Here is a 23,546-nt window from a genome sequence, read left to right on the forward strand (position 1 = left end):
CAGCCTCGGGAGGTCCACTGAGTAGAGGGGGCTTCGATTCCCACTTTGGTCATCCTAGAAGTGATTTTCCGTGGTTTCTCACATCTCGTCCAAGCAAATGTAGGGATGGTACCTAACTTAAGGCCATGGCTGCTTCCTTTCCTCTTCCTTGTCTGTCTCTTCCAATCCCTCACAAGGCCTCTCTTCAGCATAGCAGGTGAGGCCACCTGAACGAGGTACTGGGTACTGGTCTTCCTTCCCAGTTCTATCCCCCAACCCAAAGTCTCACGCTCTAGGGCGCTGCCCTTGTGGCGGTAGAGGTGGACCCCTCGCTGCGCCCAAGAGAAAACCAACCCTGGAGGGTAAATGGATTTAGAAAGAAAGAAATACACACATATTTGGTTAACACAACACTGTAAAAAAAGAAAAAGAGAGAGAGAAGGTTATGCTTGCAGTAGAACTCGAGGCGGGTACGTTTCTACAGAGCTAACTGGCACTCGCATGAGCACACTTAATGTTGTAAGGTTATTCCCTGCTATGCAATGCAAGTAGCATATTTACACCTCTGTAACAGTCCTTTGGGGGAAGGGGCATTAATAAATTGAGCTCAATTGCAAACATTTGGATTGGAAATGCAAAGACTGTTCGTAGGGTACAGTTATACAATATAGTTACGAAATATGATACCATTATTTGAACCCCGGATCTCTTGGTTGGTAACCAAGGATTGACACACCATGTAGTGCTTCACATCGAACTTCACTTTCCAGGGTGTGTCCCTCACTTCACATATTTAACCATTATGGCAAGTTTCTCGTCCATTTCACTGTACTGTTTATTCTGATATGCAAGCAGTTTCATTGTGTACTGACAGTTTAATTTCATCGTTAAACAATAAGCAAGTTGCATAACATTTTGTTGTAGCTGTATCGCCTCACCTGAGGATGATGATATCCGATACAGGACTTCAAAATTCTCCATGCGTCTATTTTTGATTGATCAACTGTACATATTTGTACAGAAATTGCTTATTATAAAAATATGTATCAAAATTCCTTTTCTGAACTTTGCCATATGATTTAATTTCAAAATTTGAAGTTTAAATGAATTGTACTTTTCTGTAACATTACAGCTATTATGTGACACTGCACACAAGCATTAACACCTATACTTTTGTTGGTTATCTGAAAGATGTATGAATAGAAATCATAAATAAAATAGGAAATCTATCATCATCTCGGCCAGTGGACTCATTTTCAAATGTCTCTGTAGAACATACGCATACACGTTAACAGATTTGTGGTTACCCTCTTCTTCGACAGCGTTTTCCTTTGCCTTGGCCTTCTGTGAAGTCCCTTGCCCATGTTGGTGGAGTTATAGGTGTACATACCACCTCAGTCACCTCTCCTGCATTGTTTGCTGAATGGAAACAAGTCTGATCCTCTGCTGGATCATTTAATTGGTTATGTGATACAGGAGAGAAACTTCAAGAGACTAGAGTAACATGCACATCACAATTGTGTGTAGAGAACGCTTGAATTTTTTGGTGATAATGCACGCAGGCAGACTATAGTGCAAAATACCTTTGATTTGGAGTGTACGAGCATAACTTATCATACAATACTTGGGTTGAGTCCTTTCCACATAAACTGTGCTGCACTCGCCCTTGCATGCTATATCTGATCAATACCACAGTCGCTCTGCTGGCAGTATTCTAAAATACTAAATTAGCTAGTTTTTGGTGAGTCTTTCTTTGACCTTGATGGTGAATATGCTTAAGTTAGTTCCCAGGCATTTGGTCTTCTCAACACTTAATTGCTATTTGATGTCTGGAAACTTTTCTTGCAAACACAAATATCTACACCAAAAAGAGCCTTGCACTACCCTAGATGACAGCTCTTTCAGTGCTTGTAAATACTCCCGTCTTTCACCTCCATTTTCACTTCATCGACTTTGCTACGTGCAGGGTCCGCGCTTCAGATCGGCGAGTGCCATTTTACACGATCGGTCCAAGCCGGGCTAATCGGTGACTAGTGTGTCTTGCCACCGTTTTCTGCAGGGTCACTTGCGTTTGACTGTGAAGTTGTAGGTAATGTGATGTTATGGGGTTGCTGTTCTCAGAACATGGCCGTACCACCTCAGGCATTGTCTCCTCTGCCATCCTCTGCCAGATCATTCAGTTGGATATGTTACTGAGGAGGGAAACTCCAAGAGTTTAGCGTAACATGTGCATTGCATGCATCGCGACTTAGCCTGCTGTAAGGATGGCAGAATGTGGCACAACTCGAATCACCACAGATAACAGCAAAATTCAAACACTGTATGATTGTTACTAATAAGAGTTGTATTAAGACAGTGCTTTCCTATTTCTATAAGAGAGAATTCGGGAAGTGATTTTCACTGTGATAATTTTGTTTGAACTTTGTTTTGAGATTCATTACATTGGGTTAAATTATTTGCTGTTCTATTTTTTTCTAGGATATAATGTTCCAGTTGCTTTGTGGAGTAGACTTTTTACATAGCCACCGTATTGTCCATCGTGACCTGAAGCCACAGAATATACTGGTATCCTCCACAGGCACAATAAAACTTGCTGACTTTGGCCTGGCAAAAACCTACGACTTCGAGATGAGGCTTACGTCTGTTGTAAGTTGCTCATAATAATGTATTGGAAATTGTTTTAGCATAGTATATCAGAATATGTTCATAAGAAACTAGTTAATTTGAGGTAAACAACATAAGTCCCAACATTTAAAAAAATAATCTCTATGTTTTATGTTGTGGACAACAAAAATTGCAGTGAGGGTATTCCGAAAGTTAGTTGGCATTGGGTAGTGAACTGCAACAACTCTTGGCACCTGAAAGATCTCTTAAGCAGACCCTACACGATCAATAAAACTGTCAGTACCGAAAAATACTGACAGTAATACTGATCGCGTGTGGACTGGAATGATGGAATGAAGGCCAGTACTGAAGCAGATCCGGATTTCCTGATCTGCGAGCGTCAGTACTGTAGAGTGGTGGGGATACTGACAGTTATACTGACCGTGTGAGTGCGCTTGTCATTATTTCTGTCAGTATCAACGGAGCAGCGGTGGACGACGACAAATGCGTTTCTCACCAAGGCCAAGTAGATGTGCTTGTGGAACCGTCAAGTAGGCCTACCGGTATTGCAAAAGTTTATCGAACTATATGAAACGCTGCCAGAATAAACAATACTTGACATGTTTCCACAACTGCTGTACTGATGGAAACTGGTGACATTAGAGCGGAAAACGTTAAATCTTCAAAATTTATACCAGTTGTAAGATACCTCACTGTCACCGCTAATATCTCTGCCATCGATAAACAGCACCGCATGTTTGTAATTTGCCTTATTACAAAAGGCTCTACCATTCGTAGTAATTTCGCAAAAGTGCCCTCACGCATCCGGAGATAGCTCTAATAATCTTCTGCTTCGGTATATTGTGTTTCCCTCAACACTTCATATGAGAATACTCTTATCTTTTCCTAAGCCAATCTTTAACTCATCGTTTACGTTTAAAACTGCGTTTCGTGCAGTACTAATATGATAGCTATAAAATGCCCGTCTTTTACGATCCATTTTGATAGAATACCGCAATTGTATGTTATAAATCTCATTCCGTAGTGACGGTTATTGACTTTATTTGTAAAGTGAGAATGCCGCAATGGTAAGCTAGTGCACTGGTACTGACCAAAATATTGACAGTAATAATGATCATGTAAGGTCGCTACAATATTGATGCGTACTGTCAGTATTATTGACTCAGTATTACTGATCAGTATTACTGACCGTGTAGGGTCTGCTTTATAAGAGAAAATTCTGACACCATGCCATTCTGACACATTAAGCAAATTCTGTTCATTCCAGTACCAAACATGTGAATGGCATGTTCTCAGGAAACTGTGATACAGTTCAACATGGAAGAAGAATGTAATACTACCTAGTTTAAGAGATTGTGTAAGCACAATCAATCTATGTTACAGTAGTAAATCTTTATCATGTACTGTATTTTGATCTCTTTCAGTGGCATTTCCTGGGCCAGAAGTTCAGGCGTTGTTATAGATGAAATTAACAGATTAAGTATAAGCCCACACATCCCCCCCTCCCTTCACATTTCTTTTTTCAGATTATTTAGATCATGAAATGAGTTAATGTAATAGAAAGACATGGAGTAATTCTGCAGAAAATTACAATTTTCTCTTCAAAGGTGAAATACATACTATAATGTAACATTGCATTTAAAAAAATTAATTAAAATAATTGATTATTTTTCTTTCAGTTTTATTTGGGTGTTTACACACCCTCAGAAAACGTCATTGATCTCTTTGTAACAGTGATAACTGTCTTAAAAAGTAGTTTGTTAGGTATATTGAATCCAGTTGACATAAAATATTTTGAAAATGCATTCCGTTTTCTTTTGATAACGGATCAGATCCTGTTTTCTGGACCATCTCTTTGAATTCCCTGTTGGCATAATTTATTGTATGAAAGAAAGCTCTCACACTTTATACGGAGATTTGAACCAGAAGAACCCAAATTTTCTTGTAATATGTAACTTTCTAAATGTTATTTATTCATAATTTAGTTTCGATGGATTGAAGAACCTAAAATATGTAACACTCTCACGATCTTTGAAAACAGAAGGAATGTACAGCATTGTGAAATAGCAGTTCATACACATAAATTGAGGAGTGTCTGTTCAGAGGGTGTTATTTCCACTTTAAAAAGAAAAATACAGTATTTCGTCCACATGCACTGCAATAATTGAATACTATCGAAAGCCACGTGCATTGCAGACCAAAAAGGTGTAATTTCTTGTCAGTCAGTGCAAAGAGTTACTGGGTGAACGATCCAGTGTGACATTAATTTCTTTCCAGTATTGTTGGTCGATGTTTCTCCTCCACATGTATTCAGAAGGAATCGTATCTTTTCCAGTGTTTGTGTGCAATCCTGTATCAGTACCTACTGTTTCCCTTCAAACTTTGCCCTGAGCCATCGTCATATAACAAGAAAAGATTCTGTGACCCAATAAGTACATAATATAGCAAAAACACATACAGTACTTCAGTAAGTACGATATTCTTATATTTGATTGCTTATTACCGGGCTGCTGTAATTGCCTATTGATAATGTACACAAGGTAACATTAAAAACATTTCTTTTTTAAAGTGGTTTCAATAATTGACTTCTGGTATAATTTCTGTTTATAACTACAGTAGATATATGGGTTTAGTTATGTAAGGATCACCCTGTAGTAACAGAATATGTTAATCTATATTTTATAGTTTACACCTCTAACAGTATTGATGAATTAACAGAATTTCTTGTTAAGGCCTAATGTCGAACTCTTAATTCTTGTCTTATTTAACAGCCATTACTAATGCTGATTCTGAGATTTTCTAAATTATTCTTGTCACAGTGTTCTGACCTTCTCAGACCATTTGTTTTGGAATTAAATCCAAAGAAGTATAATTGTCCTCTCATTTATCTTTGAGGGACACAAGAATATATTAGTTGTTATTTGTACACACTCTTTTAGGTACTGATTTTGATTTCAGGAACCTTCTAAGGTTGCTCCAAACTGTAATACCAGAAATTTTTATTACATGTAATTATAGTAATCTGATTTTCAAATAACCTTTGGACATTTTAATCTTGCCATTCTTTATTTTTCTTTTTCTACAGGTGGTCACCCTCTGGTATCGTTCTCCCGAGATTCTTCTGGGCCTACCTTATGCCACACCAGTTGACGTCTGGTCTTGTGGTTGTATAATGGCCGAGCTCTTTCGTCTTTCACCACTGTTCTGTGGCAGTTCAGAGGGGGATCAACTCGACAGGATATTTCAGTATGTATTTGTTTATTGGCAGTTAATGATGTATTTGTGAATTTCTTGACCATTTTCTCAGTAGCAGGTTGTGGCAATTTTTTTTTTAGAGGATTCACAACAACGTTTTTGTTCATGTCTCAAATCAACAAGAAAAGTAACATAGGTACGTAAATCATTTCATTAAAAGTTCCTTGTACGGTTCTTTCTTCACACATAATGTGGTAGAACCCCTATAGCCAAGGATGAATTTTATACAAGGCTAATCCGTTGGTGTACAACAAAAGTAAAATTCACAATGACTTTACTACACTGTGAACATTGCTGGTTGCAAGCACTATTCTTGGTTTTTAAATACCATGAAGTTCATCTGGGTATGATAAGATAGAAATAATGTGTACCTCATTTACCGGTCAAATTTTTAATATAATTGTTTCTGAATTGACCCCAATAGTCTCCACATTACCTCGGTTAATCAGAGTTCTACTATATCACATGTTAATGATTCCCATTTTGGAAATATATAGACAGCACTACTCAAGACAATTTAGCATGCAATACAATCAACAACTTGCTGCCTTAAGGGCGCGGACATTCTGCGGGGTTGAAGCTGTTACCGGCCTCTCAGAGCGTGGCGAATCACTAAGGTTCACATGGCACTCTTGGAAGAATGCACACCACCTGGAGAGATTGCTATGGTCCAGGCAGTCGTCCCCATACACTCCACGCATGTCCCTGTGAATTTCACTCGGTGTATGCCCTTTGGCCCCAAGTATCGAACTACACTTGGCTGTTTTTCACACATGGACGACAGTAACATGTGCATCATGTTTGTTTCGTAGTTCAGGCTTCTCTTGCTAGAGCTGCGCATGAAAACAAAATACCGTCTGTAGCACAAACTTCAAACTATATTGTCATGAAATTTCAACATTCTAGCTGCAACACCGGGGAGAAAAAAATTGTGCATTACTTTCCGATTTAGTCTCGTATCTTGCACTTGAAGTGTTGGTACAGTATTCCCTGTTCGACTTTGTACTAAAAGAGAAAACTACCCATCTAGAAAGTGGAACAATCAGTTCAGCTTTGATCACTTTTGAAGAATTATTTTCTCAATTAACTTTTTTGTCATAATGAAATGTTATTTTATTTTTCAGAGTAATTGGTACTCCTTGTCAGGAAGAATGGCCTGAGAATGTTTCACTTCTGTGGACATCTTTCTCCCACCATCTGCCTGTGAATCTTCGTGAACTTCTACCCGAATGCTGTTTGCAAGGGCATGATGTTTTACAGGTATGTATCTCAAAGTATATTAAGTGCAGGTAGATTTTACAACTATCACCACCACCATTGTTAATTCCTGTTCCTCTCTTGTGAGTATATATAGGGCAAAACTCAATGGCAAAACTTCAGGAATGTATTCTCCTTATGAGAAGAACAACAGAGTAAGGCAGCATTGCTCCAGAAATGCATAATTGCAACAAACCAAACATTTTTTATTTTTTTCGGCACTTGATGTGAAGACAAGTGGAGGCCTGTATTCGGATAGCGGGAGATCATTTTGAACATTTCATCTGATGCGTGAACAGTGTGTTCCAATAGCATTACAGACGTATTCGCTGTAGAAGTGCAACAGTGTTGTGGGGGTGTTACATTGCACTAACATTACTAAAGGTTGGGTAACTCTGTAATTGTACATTTCTGTGACCCATGTTGTCATACCTCTGTTTTTTTTTCTTCTCTGTATGCGAGAAATCTGTTCTTGAAGTTTTGCAATCAAGTTTTGGCACATTCTTTATTGTGAGGTACTCGATTAGAGAGCATCTTTCATCCTGGTGGCTATGATCGTTCAGGCAGCAAATCTGTACAGTCTGGCACCGTGGTTAACTGGTTCGAGACTTGTTGGCGTAAATCATTTTCACCATCAGAACATTGGCCAGCGGAGGAGGAGAGATGGTTGCATACAATTTCTAATTACTAGATTGTGTGCCAAAAGCTTGGATTCAATTCCAAATCTCTCTGCAGTACTCACATGAAGTGAGGGCATATGGCGCTGTTGATGGTGATTTGTCTGTCAGGTGGGGATATTAAGCTGTGAGCAGACTCCTTGGAGTTATTCAGCAGGAGTAGACTATGTGCTGACACCAGGTTTCACCATCTTCCTGTGCTTGGTTGGTCCTGAAAAGGACTATGCATAGAGAAGTTCTCTTGCATACTTGTTGCTGTGTAGCAACACCTTTGTGGAAGAATCAGCCGGTTAAACTGTTGCCCAGGGAACGCCCGATTGCATTAACCACAATCTTCGGGGAGGCTTCTTCCTTGATTCTAAATGAATGGATGGATCTGTACAATCTTCAGCTTGTGTACAATGCTAAAGATTCAGGAACGTTCCGATCTGCTAGGTGGTTAAATGATTATTCCCCTGATCTGTGCATCGTATCTAAATCTGGTAATAATGATATGACACAACGAAAAGTCATCAAGTCTTCCCCACAGAGCCAACATAGGCCAGTCATTATTTATTATGGTACAGAAATTCCACTAGTCACCTCCTTCCCACAACCTCAATGGAATTTTCAACTTGCGAACTGGGAACTGTTTCAGAAAGGTCTTGAAAAACACCGTTCAGTGGATTCCCCCAATTCCATCCAATTATGAACGATTTGTGCGTGCTATTAAACTTAAGGCCAAAAACTATATTCCACGTGTGTTTCGGAAGGAATACATCCCCGGATGGTCTCAAGAATGCAATGATTTTTATGTAAAATATCAAGAATCTCACGATGATACAACAGCTGATGACCTTTTGAGAGCTGTCAATAAGAACAGAAGAGAAAAATGGCAGGACTTAACTTACACATTCTAGTCGCAAAGCCTGGAACCTTATAAGAAAACTTGGTACAGATCCAAGGCTGTCAAGCACAATCCCATGTGTGAATGCCAGTGCTGTTGCATCCAGTCTAATGAAGAATTCGAAAGCTAAAATTGACAAGGCACATACACAAATCGTGAGAAATGAATTGTACATAAAGAGATCCAATCTAACACCACATCCTGACTACTCAGGTGACTTCAGCATTGAGGAACTTGATATAGCCTTGAATGTGCTAAAGGTAAATAAAGCTGTTGGCTTTGATGGCGTATATTCAGAGTTTCTTAAAGCCATAGAACCTAAAACAAAATTGTGGCTCATTGAATTCTTCAATGAAATTCTACGAACTGGAAGATTGCCAAAGCTTTTCAAGCAGGCTAAGATAATTGCCATCCTGAAACCAGGCAGAGACGGAACCGATGCTTCTCACTACTGGCCAGTATCGCTATACTCAGCATGACCTATAAGCTACTAGAACGGCTTATTCTAAATCGCATTCAAGAGGCCATTGATCAAACCATCCTTGTTGAACAAGGTGGCTTTAGGAAACATCGGAGCTGCTGTGACCAGGTTTTAACATCGACAACTCTAGTTGAAGCTGGATTTCAACAAGGTCTCCGATCAGCTGCAGTTTTTGTGAACCTTACAGCAGCTTATGACACTGTGTGGAGGGATGGCTTGATGTCGAAGTTTATTGAAATCATCCCATGTCAAAAGCTGGCGTTTCTAGTGGACAACATGCTCCCTGACAGACTCTTTAAGGTGTTTCTGAACGGACAATCTAGCAGATGGAGGACTCTAAACAATGGCCTATCTCAGGGATCAGTTCTGGCCCCCATTCTGTTTAACTTGTATATTCATGATATGCCAGACACTGACTCATTGAAAATCCATTATGCAGATGACCTAGCGTTAGTCTTCCCAAATAAAACTGAGGTTACTGCATTCCATCTAAATAATAAGGAAGTCCATAGGAAGCTACATGTGACTTATGACGGAACTGAAGTACCGCATAACTACAATCTCAAATATCTAGGAATCACTCTGGTTCGGTCCTTGACATTCAAACAACAGTGCATCACGTTATGTAAGGAACTTGGCTCCAGAGTGAATCTACTCCGCAAGATTGCCGGAAGTAGCTGGGGTAAGGACGCCAATACCCTACGCACTGCTGCACTCGCTCTTGTGTATTCTGCTGGCGAATATTGTGTTCGTGTATGGCAAAACAGCATTCACACAACAGAGATTGATGTCCAGCTTAATGAAGACATGGGAGTTATCACTGGCACTGTCAGATATACTCCCATTCAGTGGTTACCTGTCTTAGCTAATATTGCCCTGTCAGATCTAAGGAGGAAAGCAGCTAAGGTAAACTTGCTCAAGAAGATCTCTTCTCATAAGAACTCTCCCTTGTACGATGCCCTAAAACACCCACCAACAACTCGTCTGAAATCACGCAAACCACCCTGGACTGATTTTAAAAGTATCAGTTCTTTCGACATGACGTTTGAGTGGCGACAGCGTTGGCATGAACATCCACCCAACACCGCTCACTTGGTTCAAGATCCAACAAAGAAGGTTGAAGGATTCCAACTTCCGCGTCAAACCTGGTTGAAGCTGAACTGAATTAGGACAGGTGAAAGGAGGTGTGGCTACATGTTGAAGAAATGGGGTTTCCGTTCATCTGCTGACTGTGACTGTGGAGCGGAGGAGCAGACAATGGAACACATTGTTAAGGAGTATATATATATATATATATATATATATATATATATATATATATATATATATACCATCTTCCTACCTCATTATCATCATCCCACATCCAATCTCAGAGTTCGTCCATGGGCATCAACTAGAAAGACCTGCAACAGGCAAGCTGAACATGTCTTCTGACACTACCAGCACTAAAATCCATAAAATAAATAATATAAATAACTCTACTCAGCATAAAGATTTTTTTTCCGCAACAAGTGGTGTGATAGGTGGTCTTAACGTAATTTTGGGTCGCTGAACATGAATCTGTTGTCAGGTATATATTGCATATAATAATAAAAAGTACAGAAAAAATAATGGTATTTTGTAAACAGTCCATGACATATATATTCCCATACCTGCCAACTCTTCTGATTTACCCAGAAACTTTCTGGTTTTTAACTCTTCTTCCTATTTTTCGATTTATTTTTACTTCTTCCTATTTTTGACCAATGTAACTTCTAGTACAGCCAATACTCTTCTCCTAGGATAAACGATAAATTCTTGTGTGCTTGTGTAATTTACGAGACCTCATTTTCAAACATATTTATTTGATGCTTTATTTTGTGAGTGTTTCGTCCGCCGCCTTCGTGTATCGTGTTTCCCGCTCACCAGGCGGCAATCGTCATGCAAGCATGAGAGGCTAGCGCGCGCTAGTTATTCGGGTTAATCGGGACGAAAAAATGAGTTCGTTATTGTGTTGTTTGCACGCTGTTAACATCGTTTCTGTGAGTCGTTTCATCGGAGTTGTAGGCCACATGTTTTTTCTTGCATTTCTATGCTTTCCCCCTCTGTCAAAGTCGTATGTTAATAATGTATGGGACATATTGAATTGTTTTGTATGTGGTAGTTTCACGTATTTAAGTGCATAATTTTAATGAGTTGGATATTTTTAACGGGGTTGTGCCAGTGACAGTTTCTGGTATTTTCTATTCTAGTTATAGCCAAAAAATATAACAAACGTTTTCTCCAAGTGTTCTGAGATACCTATAAATTTCCGTTCATTTTACTGTCTGATGAAGGAAACTACCATATTTTCTCGCGTAATTAATTATCTTCCATAATTTATGAATCTCAATATTTTGGGGTCCAAAGTGGAGAAAAAGAAATGTTCACGTATTTGACGCAGCTCCGGATGGGTTTCGAAATAAAGATGTCAGCTACTCAAGTAGCAGGGCTCCTGTTGCAAAAGCGGGCATTCCAAATACAGGGCAACGTTCTGTTATTAGCCGGCAGGAAATCCCACTGCACTAGTTTTAAGAGTGTTTCGGGTACGGGACATTGTGTGATCTCAAAATTGTTTGTCAGCCCACAGTATTCGAGTAATACTGCATCATACAAACTCACGGTGATCAGTTACGCCGTAACATACGGGAATAGGGCACTGGGCAGCAAGTATTCAGTGTCCAAATGAAACGTGCCCTACCACGGTAACAGAAGTGCACTTCAAGCGGCCAACTGGTCTCGCAAAGCATTTCGCGGAACAAAAAGCAGCAAGTTTCTGCACGTAGAGGTGGATCTGCTTAAATATATGATTTTGTTACGCAACATTGCATGAGCCGTTTCTCACGAAATAAGAATGAGAAATGGCCGCTGCACATGGAATCAGTGTCTCAGATTTGAAGGTTAGCCGAGGCTTGATTAATTTCATAAAGAGAAACGGATTTTCTCTTCTACGAAGAACAACATTATGCCAAAAAATAACAAGTGATTTCAATCATTTTCATCACTTTGTGATTGAGAAGTCTAAAGTGAAGGAATATTTGATCTCCCTTGTAGGAACCACAGGTCAGACGCCAGTCAGTTTCCATATGCCACAAAGTTGAACAATCGATAAGAAATGAACATACAGTGTTATCGTACACGCTACCGGAAGCAAAAAACAACGATGTACTGCAATGTTTGCTGTAACAGCTGATGGCAGAAAGCTAGCACCGTACATTGTTCTAAAACAAAAAACAATGCCTAAAGCAAAATTTCCGTGAGTGATCGACGTTTGTATTCAAGAAAAATGGTGGATGGACACGTCACTCATTCAAGATTGGATATGAACGGTTTGAGGTAATGCCCGGCCCTTCTCGTGTTGGACAGTTTTTTTTTTTTTGTCGGTGCCAGTATGTCATTGTTATGACTTTACATGAATTGTACTTTTATTAGTTCATGTTTATTTCACTTCAGGTCGTAATGTCAGCTCGTAACGGGAAGAATTTTTTCCAGTGTCGGTACTTCAAACCCATGTGTCTAACTTACCTTATGTACCCTATTTCACTCTTCAAAAAAATTCACGCCGGAATTTTACGCCAAATGACGATAACCGCAAATGAATTGAACCAATTGTGTTTATATATTATTTGATGTATCTTTTAAATGTAAATGAATTATAAATAATTTGCAAATATCTGAATTCTTTGAATAATTTATTTACACATCCGAAATTTTCGCCTATATTTTTTGTCAAAAAAATGCCTTAATAACACGAGAAAATATGGTATTATGCATTTTGTTGCATGTGTCTGTGTGACATAAATGTTGTTATTCGTATGTAAGTGTCATAAATGAGAATGATTACGTACATTTTCTTGTAACCATTTTTATGTTTTCTTAGTATAAGATTTTTAATTTAATGGTCAGTTCGCATTGTAATGTGCAGGCAAAATGAACAGAAGTTTAATCGATGTAAGTACCAGTACCTGGGTTGAACCAGGATCTCTTGGTTCATGTAGATGCTGAAATACGATGTGATTTCTGTGGTCTAGCAACAAAGTGAGAGTGAAGAATTCACAAAGAATGCAATGGATATGTCAAACAACACTAGAAAATGCTATTACAGAGAAAAATTGTAATCAGCTTAATGTGAACAATCCTAGATGTCCCCTTGGAATGACTGCTTGGCTGCCGATTGTCTAACTGCTGCGAGTTCGCCATCTCTTTTCAAATACCAAGAGTAATTGCCCATCATTGGTATATCCCACGTCCCCTGGTATCTTCTTTCTGCCTCCTTGTGTTGGTGAAATCTCTCTCTCCTTTCTCTTCATTAACAGCTGCCAAGATTTCCTGGAAAGTAATCGAGATATGAATAAGGTGCAGTTTCAGGTTCGTTCTACACCCCAACTCTTTCATGCGATCCAATATTGTTTTCACTATTGTTGCCGAACTGTTCATCATTTACAGTTCCTAGGAACTTCATCATGATGTCTCTCAGTGAAATCCATTCAGCAAGTTCCACGGTATTTATCATCTGCTCAATGTTTCGGTCTTTCAGAAGCTTTTGAATTTGTGGCTCGGCCAAAATGCCTTAACAAACTGCTTCATGATTCCCTGTTTAATGTGTAGCGTAGCGGTGGCAGAATAACAGGAAAGCACACTGTGACCTAGTTTCTTCAATGAATGTTAAGTGTTAGGAGACTTAACACATAATTTAACAAAATGGCTGTCTCATCAAGAATTATTTAACTCTAACAAATTGTTAATACTTGTGTTAAATTAACATGGCAGCAGCCCTGTGTTAAACCTCTTAACAGCTGTTAAAATTTCAAAATGGTAGCATGTAGCATACGTAAGTTTGAAGCTTTACTACTGTATGAAGACTACTTATAAACAGAAGAAGGCAAAGGATGACTCATACTAAGAAGAAACAAATTTTTAGAATTGTCAGAAGAAAGTTTTCTGCAAAGATATCTAATTACCAAAGCCATGATGAACAAGGTACTAGAAGAAATTGAGAATAGGTTAGAGTTTCCAACAGATTGAAACTTATCAGTGTCTCCAGTGCAGCAGTTGCTTATACAAGGTGTGTTTTTTAAGTAAGTTCTGTTTTGATATAGGAGAAGAAGTAATGAATTTTTTAAACATTTCTTTTTTACATGTAAGCCTGTACCTTATACTACATCTGAACGTAAGTTACAGGCACATTAAGGCACTTGTCACATCGTGAAGCCAGCTTCTGAAATCCATCTTCATGAAATCTGCCGCTTGATGTGCCAGCCATTGCCGTGCAGTCTTTTTTAGTTCATCATCGTGGCGTTGACTTCCTAAATGCTTTTTCAGGTGCACGAACAAGTGGTAGTCACCAGACACTAGGTCACGACTCTATGGAGGATGATCAAATTGTCCCCAACCAAATGAAGCGATGAGGTCTCGGGTTCGATTAGCCATGTAAGGTCGCACATTGTCATTAAGCACAAGAATCCCCTTTTGAGCATGACAAGCAGTTTCTTTTGGATTGCTTGAGCTCAACTTCCGGTAACCTAAGCATCCTGACACAATTTCATAAAGAATTCTCCTTGAAATTTCAGGCAACGCACAACTTAAAAACAAAATTGTAAGGCATCTGTTTTTATTACAAGTAATGAAAATCATTGTAGGTCCCATTAAAAGTATCATATCATATGTGTACAAGTATTTTATTTTACTACCACCTATTCAATACAATTCAATTCCCAATAGTAAAATAAAATATTTTAAACGAATATTGCAGCATCTGTTTTCTCGAACCTTTGCATCAACATTTTGCTCTAAGTCTTCAGTATTGACAGATAGTCGTCCACTACGTTTCTCATTGTGGACGTTAATACGGCCTTCTTTAAATGCTCTTACCCATTTTCTTACCATTCCTTTGCTCGTAGTGCGTTCTCCATACATTTCACTAACCTTAGGCATAGATATCAAGGATAATTTAATAAAAAACCACCTATTCAATGGTTTTTTATTAAATTATCCTTGATATCTATGCCTAACGTCATCTTCAATACGGAACAATAATGAGAGTTGTTACTTGTAATTTCACTAACCTGCCGATGAATTTCAACAGCTTTCATGCCTTTTCCATTTAAAAATCAAATCACAGCGCGTACTTCCCATTCGGCGGATCTGTCTATTGTCGAGTCAATTTCAGTGCGCACAAACAAACGTAAATACAGGAGAATGCTTCCGTAATGGTGTTTGTGGCTAGCCTACAGATGTACGTACTGAGCGCACATGCTCTGAATGACGATCGAAGCGCTGCGGTTGCCGTATTTACAAATGGTACTTACTTAAAAAACATGCTTCGTAGTTCTTCCAAGGAGAGACCAGACCGTATGTCCAACCAATTTCAATGAGCTTCAATGTACCTGTTGTGGGGGACACTCAAGAGTAACTCTGTATAAGGGTTTAGTTCAATACGCTTTCACTTTAGATAAATATTGAGGACAAATGTCATGACGCAGGATCCACTTTGGGTCAAGTGGAGGTGATAGAACACTAAAAGGTTGTGATAATCCCCTTACTTAAACATGTCAGGTCCACAACCTAATAATTTCCGATAAATTGATGAATCCCAGCATTCCAATGCAATGCGTATATACTTTGAGAGTTACCTCGCAGTCAACCGGAGTGGATCCACGGGGTTGAATAGCAATGCGTTGGTAGGGGATGAGCATGTACAGGAGAGTGTAAATGGGGATGACTGTTCAGCTAAAATACCGTCTATTTTATTAAGTGCACTGGACTAGTTTATTAATTTTAATTACTGAATATAACGGGCGCCTCTGCATGTCCTCATGAAAAGGAATTCCCTTTGCTGTTAACCAGGACATCATTTCTCTTTTTTCATACCGTTAGGAGTGTTTTCTATAACAAGGACAGTATGAGATCACTTTTCATAATTTATAAAGTCCATAGCATTGTGATAATCCCCTGTTTTCCGGTCAGATTTAGATCTTACACAGGCATTCAATGCAAAACCGTGCTCCTCCCCAGCTTGTTGTTGTTGTTGTTCTTCTTCTTCTTTTTCTTCTTCTTCTCTGTGTTCAATCCGAAGATTGGTTTGTAGCGGCTTCCCATGAACTGTGGTCTATGGCTAGTCTCTTAAAGTCCAAGCAATTATCACAACCCTTGTCGTGAATGATTTGTTTTATATATCCTAGCTGTAGTCTACCTCTACAGTTCTTTCCTTCCACACTGCCCTCCAGTCTTGTATGCAGAAGACTTTCCTTTCTCAAGATATGTCCAATCCAATTGTCTTCGGTGAGTAAGCATATGGAAAATTCTAATCCATAAACATGGCTTCTCTCCAATCGTTTTCAACGTTTGTTCATTACTGATTTTGTCCACCCGTGGAATTTTCAGTATTTTCTTGTAGCACCATATTTCGAAGGCTACTATATGTTTATCAGCCAAGCTAAGAGTCCAGGTTTTGCTACCATACAACAGTATGCTGCACACATATATCTTCACAGGACGTTTCCTGAGGCTCATACTAAAGTTTTGCATGTAAAGTTGAACGCTATTTTTGCTTGGTTAATGTGGCTGACTATTTCTCTTCTACTTCCATCTGCTGTTATTTTGCTACCGAGGTAAGTGAACTCCTGTACATTTGTCAACCGTTCTCCATATAAAGTACAACAAGGAGGTTCATACTGCCGGCTACAGAGAAGGACTTTGGTTTTCATTTTGTTGATCTTCTAGTTATATTTGTTGAAATTGGATTCCATTTTTGCTAATGTATAATTCAGATCATCTTCATTTTCTGCCATAACTGCGATATCATGTGCAAAGCGAAGCGTGGTAAATCTTTCTCCTTGAATCTTGAGACCTCCAGTCATTGGCAAATTATCATTTATTTCACCTATTGCTTTTGGGATGAATGCATTAAAAAGAATTGGTGAGAGCGAACAACCTTGCCGAACTCCTTGCTTAATGTTGGCCTCTGTTGTAGAATCTCCACATCATATAACAGCTATCTTGTCTTCATACAATTTTTCAAATTGTCCTCCTGTCCTTGTACTTGACATCCAGTTCTTTCAACACCATGATTAGTTTATCCCACTAAACCTTATCAAATGCCTTCTCCAAGTCTATAAAAGCAATGAATGTAACAATATCTTCTCCTAGTCGTTTCTCTATAATCATTATTAAAGCTAGGATTGCTTCTCGAGTCCCTCTATCCTTCCTAAATCCAAATTGATCTTCCGTCAATGCCAACTTCACCTTTCCTTCAATGCATTTCAAAATAATGCTGGTGAGTATTTTAGAGGCATGGGTTACAAGGCTCAGTAAGCAATATTGGTCACATCTATTAGCAGATGATTTATTTGGAATGGCCGCTATGACACACTTCCTAAAGTTCGATGGGAAATGTCCCTGTTATACATTTCACAAATCAGATCAAATAGGGCTTTCTTAACATTGTCTCCAGTGGCTTTTACCAGCTCTGCTGGTATATCATCAACCTCACAGGCCTTTCCATTGCTTGATTAAATTCATCCAGGAGTATTTCATCTCCCTCATCTTCTTTATCTACTAGCTCTTCATTTTGTAGTATTTCACAAAGTGTATGTTTTCCTCCATATAAATTTTCAATATATTCTTTCCATTTTGAGGCAATATCAGAATCTTCTTACACAAGTTCTCCATCATCTGTCTTCAGTCCATTGCACCTAATCTTCTTGCCGTCAAAGAACCTTTTGGCTACCTTAAATGCAGTCTCAAATGTATGATTCTTAACTAGTTCTTCTACTTCAGTGCATTGCAATTTCAGAAATTTTTCTCTAGCTGCCTTCGCCTTTCAATTTATTTTGTTTTTCAAGGAAGGTTAATCATGGCCTCACTGGTATTAGTTATAATAGTGAACAAATTCCAAAATAACTTGAAAATAATTTCTTAACCAACCAGCTACTAAAGGAATCTTACACTGGAGCAGATACATAAATGATGTAATATACTTGATATACTTGATATGATAATGACATTCCAGACAGGAAGAGTAATTAAATGCACCAGATTCCGTTCACAAGTCAATCAAATTCACAGTAAAACCAGAAAGTAACAAGGAAATCAATTATTTTAGACATCATAATCAGTAGAAATAATGACAATACAAAATATACAGAATACCCACTCAAACATCACACACAATAGACAATTATTCCAACCACCCACCCATCCATTCACACACACTAGCAGGACTTTATACAATGATACATAAGGCAATTTGCATATCAATGAACACAACAGATTTCAGTGGTGAAATACAAGCAATAAAACGAATTGCAATAGAAAACAACCACCCTCCAGTAAATACACTATTAAATAAACAAAGAAACAATGCCAGAAAACCCACACATGAAAAAACAACAACATTGTCTTCAACTATGTGGACAAGAACATGTACAAAATAGCTAATATTTTTTAAAAAATGTTAGAAGTTGACTTTGGAACAAATAACATACTCTAAGACATATCAGGAAATGCAACCTAAAAAAATAAAAAAACAAGAAACAAAACAACAACAACATCAACAACGCACTTTTCTCCAAATCAGGAGTTTATAAACTCAGACGTCAAGAACCAAACTACAAAGCCACATATGTGGACGAAACAAAACTTAATTTCTACACCAGCACCAGATACAAAGAACACAAATATTTGGTTGGATACAATCGGCACCCAGCCTTCGGACAGCATGTTTACAACAACACACCATTACAGTCTGTCAGTTGAACTTCTCACAAAATTGTACAAAATTATTTTGATATCCTCCTAGTCAATACTATAACATTTTAATGTCTAATTAAGACGAAACATTACACAGACACATTTCAACCCAGCATTGGGTCATCCTCAAGTAAGACATATATAATGAATTAAAAACATCTTACACATAAAATGAAATGTCAGTTAAAATTTTTTTTTCTTAAAAAGCATGATGAAATTTAAAAACTGTGATCATTGAAACAGTCTTGAGCTGGAGGCCTTTCTGTTTCAATGTTTTTGTTGACCCATGATGTGGTTCAACTAGTATCTGTAAACTTTTGGCTTAGCTGTTATGTTCTGACATGGGCTGATATACATAAGCATTCTTGAAGTTTAATTGTCTGATTTTTAGCTTGTAAAATTGATAATACAAGTCGAATGAAGAGTTGAAAAATGGTGACTAACAGGAAAACATTTAAAGTAAGTTATGAAGAACAAAAATTAATGTATGTTATGTGGCTCCTTTGTCTCCCAATCAAGCAGAGTAGCTTTATAAGGTGGAGGCTTGCCAAAGCAATCTCTAAACACACTCATTATCTCTTTCATTGTTTGCCCTGTTTGTGGCCATTAGTGCACTCACATACATGCCACTAATCGCTTCTCAACAGTGTAACTGTGTCTGCTCAGATAAGCCATTGCTTCACAACTGAAATAAAACTGACAAAAATGCTTTTTGAGAGCTTTAAAGCAGGGATACAAATAATACAACTACTATTTAATTCTCCAATTATACAAATTCGGTTGTCCATGTCTTAATATAACAAAGTAATAATATGAAAGTAGGGGTGTGGGGACTTCTCTCTGATATTCTGTAGATATTCAAACCAAAACATTGATTACATTGTGCCACCACAGTCTAATATATATATATTAGACTGTGGTGCTACCTTGTTGTACCCCCTGCCTAGTCTAAAACCACTGCGAATACTCTGGCAGTGATCATACAGCATTCTGACTTAATTAATTAAAGCACATGGTATAGATCTATTCTCAAGGCATTCCCAGATTTTGTTTTGTTTCTGTGCACTGTCGTAAACCTTCTCAGTATCTGGGAGAAAATGAAAATGACACATTTTCAATTTCCCCAGTGCTTCTCCATGATAATCTTTACAGAAAATATTAGATATATTGTTGCCCTATTCCTTCTAAAACCGGGCGAGTTAGCCGTGCGCGTAGAGGCACGCGGCTGTGAGGTTGCATCCGGGAGACTGTGGGTTCGAGCCCCACTGTCGGCAGCCCTGAAGATGGTCTTCCGTGGTTTCCCATTTTCACACCAGGCAAATGCTGGGGCTGTACCTTAATTAAGGCCACGGCCGCTTCCTTCCAACTCCTAGGCCTTTCCTATCCCATCGTCGCCATAAGACCTATCTGTGTCGGTGCGACGTAAAGCAACTATCAAAAAAAAAAAAAAAAAAAAAAAAAAATCCTTCTAAAAAATTAATAACCTAACCTACTAAAACATCTCAAATTGCGAGATCGCTGCCTAAATTCAAGGAATTCAGTACAGACAAAATAACCTAATTCACATTCCAGAAATTTCGCATTAGAGTAGCCTCCTGTGGGATTCATTTCACGCTAAATAAAAATAGTGTGGTTTAGAGTGATTTGATAGAATCGGAGGATGTTTGTGTAGAAGGAAACATACCGTTCTTTGTTTATTAGCATGCATTTCTTTTACAGTTATATTATATATGTTATAATTAATGTTTTCCGCAGACTGGAAAGCTTTAAACTAAATCGTCACCGGAAAGTATGGCTTCCTTCGTAACAAATTTTCCGATTAATGATAACTGAAAAGATATACTTGCACAGATAGTCGGGAGCTCTGTTATCCAAGACAGAAGGACGTATTTGGCCCTTTTTTTCCTTAAATTCCGAATCAAAATTTTTCAGAATAGTGATAAACAGTTATTGCCTCCTTGCCCTTTGGTAGTTTACTCCTGAAACAGAAAACACTCATAACTGAACTTAAAATTTTAACAGACCTGACTCACTTGATTTCCAGTGTATTGTTATCGAATATTCTTCGCCCAGTGAGTCTCTGTCCAACTTGTGCAATTGTGGACAAGGCTAATGTTGCATCTCTGAAAATTAGCTGTTGCTTACCTAACTATTTAGTACCCCCCCTTCATATTTAGTTTCAGATTGCTGTTTGTAATGAATACATTGCCCCTTTAAAATTCATCTCTATATGCTGTATTTGATATTATTATGTTTAAGCCATGTTTGTTAGACATTCATTCACCAAGATATTGTACCACTTTGTAATATGCAAATGAAATATTCTTCTTCTTCTCCTTAGTTTGCTTTAGTTTACAGTGTGTAGAAATGATAGTCAACGTTTATCTATTTACATTCCAGCGAATGTTGGCGTTCGATCCAATGCAGCGTATTAGTGCTGCCGAAGCCTTGAACCACGCCTACTTCCGCGATGATGGCTATGTACCCGTGAAAGTGTCTCCACCATCGCCATCCGCAGCTCCTGTACCTGGATCTTTAAGCAGTAGTCCATCCAATGACTCGGGTAACTCAGCGGAGAAGTGACTAAACACTGTGCCAGATATTCCTTCAGACTCTGATTAGACAGGGAAGACAAGTGCGAGACTGCTAGGCGTGTAAGGAAAATGATTTGATCAATTGACTGATGATGTTTCAATGCATTGTTCGCATTTCCTTAATGTATTTTGAAGAACTCAACAGTCTTGTTTTAAAGGTATATCAACCAGTATGCATGCTAAGAGAGAGTGTTGCTTCCTATTATTAAGTTATTGATGTATTTGAAGGTGATGCATTTTCTGCAGGAAAGAATAAGATAGAAGTACAGTAATACATGGACACTGGCGGCATTTGCCAGAACTTGTGAAAGGAAGCTAGTACATAAATATTTTTTACTTGCCTTCATTGGAATGTATGAAAACCTGTTCCTTTGTTATACAGTATTGTAATTCTCCTCCTATTCAAGTACTATAATACTTATTGTGGTGAACTGACTTATATTTTTCAAGTTCTGTTTCTATCCTGTTTGCATTTTTACTCTAAAAGTAAGAAACCACAGATTAGTGTTTTAATTTTAATTGAAAAGTCTGGTGCATCAACCAAAAGTAGCTCTGTTTTATAATCTTGTTGGGAATGAAATTATGCATGTCTGTTAAGTCTTCAGTCTGGAGGCTGGTGGGATCCTCATATAGCAGCACCAAACGTTATGCAGTTATAGAGAAGCTGTAGAAACCAATGAAGATACCATACTGAGGCGCACGGGGCACGGTGAAGAGCAAGGTAGTTTGCCGCTGCCTTCCTGACTGGACAAGAAAGTTTAATTGCATCACAACTGGCCCTACGAGTAGCACCTTTCATAAAATTCGAGACATACCAGTCGTGCTATGAAAGTTGCTACCCAACACCACTCACACCTCAGCAGCTTTTATACTGTCACTGTGATAATGGGGTGCAAAATAACAATACATATTCTGATGTAAGGCAAGATCCTCTCGCCGCTTGGTTTCCTGGTTCAAATTCCGGTCACTCCATATGAGACTTGTGCTGGACAAAGTGAAGTCAGAACAGGTTTCTCTCTGGTTACTCCAGTTTTCCCTGTCATTGTTCATTCCAGTAACACTCTTCCAATATCATTTCATTTCATTTCATCTCAGTCATTAACCCTTAGCACTCAAATTTGTTTACCTACTTGTATTTATTTTTTCGAAATGCAAGGCTATACTTCTATCTGTTATTATTTACTTTGAAAAATTCCAGCTGGAAAAAATGCCTTGATATGCTTACACAAACACTGAATATGCAGAATTGACAAATTTCCCTGTGTCTATTCACTTGTCAAATTATGCCGGAACTTCATAAAATCAGCATGGGTAGGCTTCTAGGTTACCCAGTCAGGGCAATCATATTCTTGTAATGAACTGGAGCCTTCTTTAACTTCAGATTCGCTAAATATTTCTGAAGCACTCAGGTACTCACTTCACAAATCAAGTTAGAGACAGTCATCTTCACTCCAGTTCTGCGGATTGCCTGCCCAGTACAGGCTAATAATTACTGTATATTCAGAAGGCCATGGATTCTCTAAAGTCAGAGCATTTCCCAAGAATCACTTGTTACTTAAATTCTTCCATTAAAACACATTTTCTTTGGAGTAAACATTATATTGGAACATTTTCGACATACAAGTACAACAGAAAATCACGTGGAACATTTTCGACATAAGAGCTTAATGGGTTAATCACTGCCCTAGAGGAGTGTGACAGGCTTCAGCAGCCAGCACAATTCCTATTCTCGCCGTTGGATAGGGGCTCCATTCATTCCATTCCTGACCTGGTCAAATGACTCTTAATTTACAACAAGATAACCCATGTGAGTCAAAATTGTATACAACATAAGCACTACGTTTACACACATCAACAAAACTTCAGAAGACGGCAGTTTAACAATTTAATGAACACAACGAGTTTTACGAGTGTACAGAATAATAGCCATTACAGTGTATTGAAGACTACTCATCACTCAAAGATGAGATTTTATAATTTTGACTCACAAGGGTTATCCTGTTGTAAATTAGAGGTTTTAAACC

The 23,546-nt window shown here is 38.3% G+C and overlaps 1 protein-coding gene across 1 annotated transcript in view; it reads left to right on the forward strand.

Moving 5' to 3' along the window:
• Positions 1 to 22,553, forward strand: part of Cdk4 (Cyclin-dependent kinase 4) — a 624,877-nt gene extending 602,324 nt beyond the window's left edge. Inside the window, exons 6-9 of the mRNA XM_067148010.2 lie at positions 2,458 to 2,625; positions 5,690 to 5,850; positions 6,984 to 7,119; positions 21,329 to 22,553. Coding sequence (XP_067004111.1) covers positions 2,458 to 2,625; positions 5,690 to 5,850; positions 6,984 to 7,119; positions 21,329 to 21,511 — 648 coding nt within the window. The 3' untranslated portion in view covers positions 21,512 to 22,553. The remainder of the gene's footprint in view (positions 1 to 2,457; positions 2,626 to 5,689; positions 5,851 to 6,983; positions 7,120 to 21,328) is intronic.
• Positions 22,554 to 23,546: the final 993 nt, after the last annotated feature.

This window comes from Anabrus simplex, chromosome 5, assembly GCF_040414725.1.
Source record: "Anabrus simplex isolate iqAnaSimp1 chromosome 5, ASM4041472v1, whole genome shotgun sequence".
NCBI classification, from domain to species: Eukaryota; Metazoa; Arthropoda; class Insecta; order Orthoptera; family Tettigoniidae; genus Anabrus; species Anabrus simplex.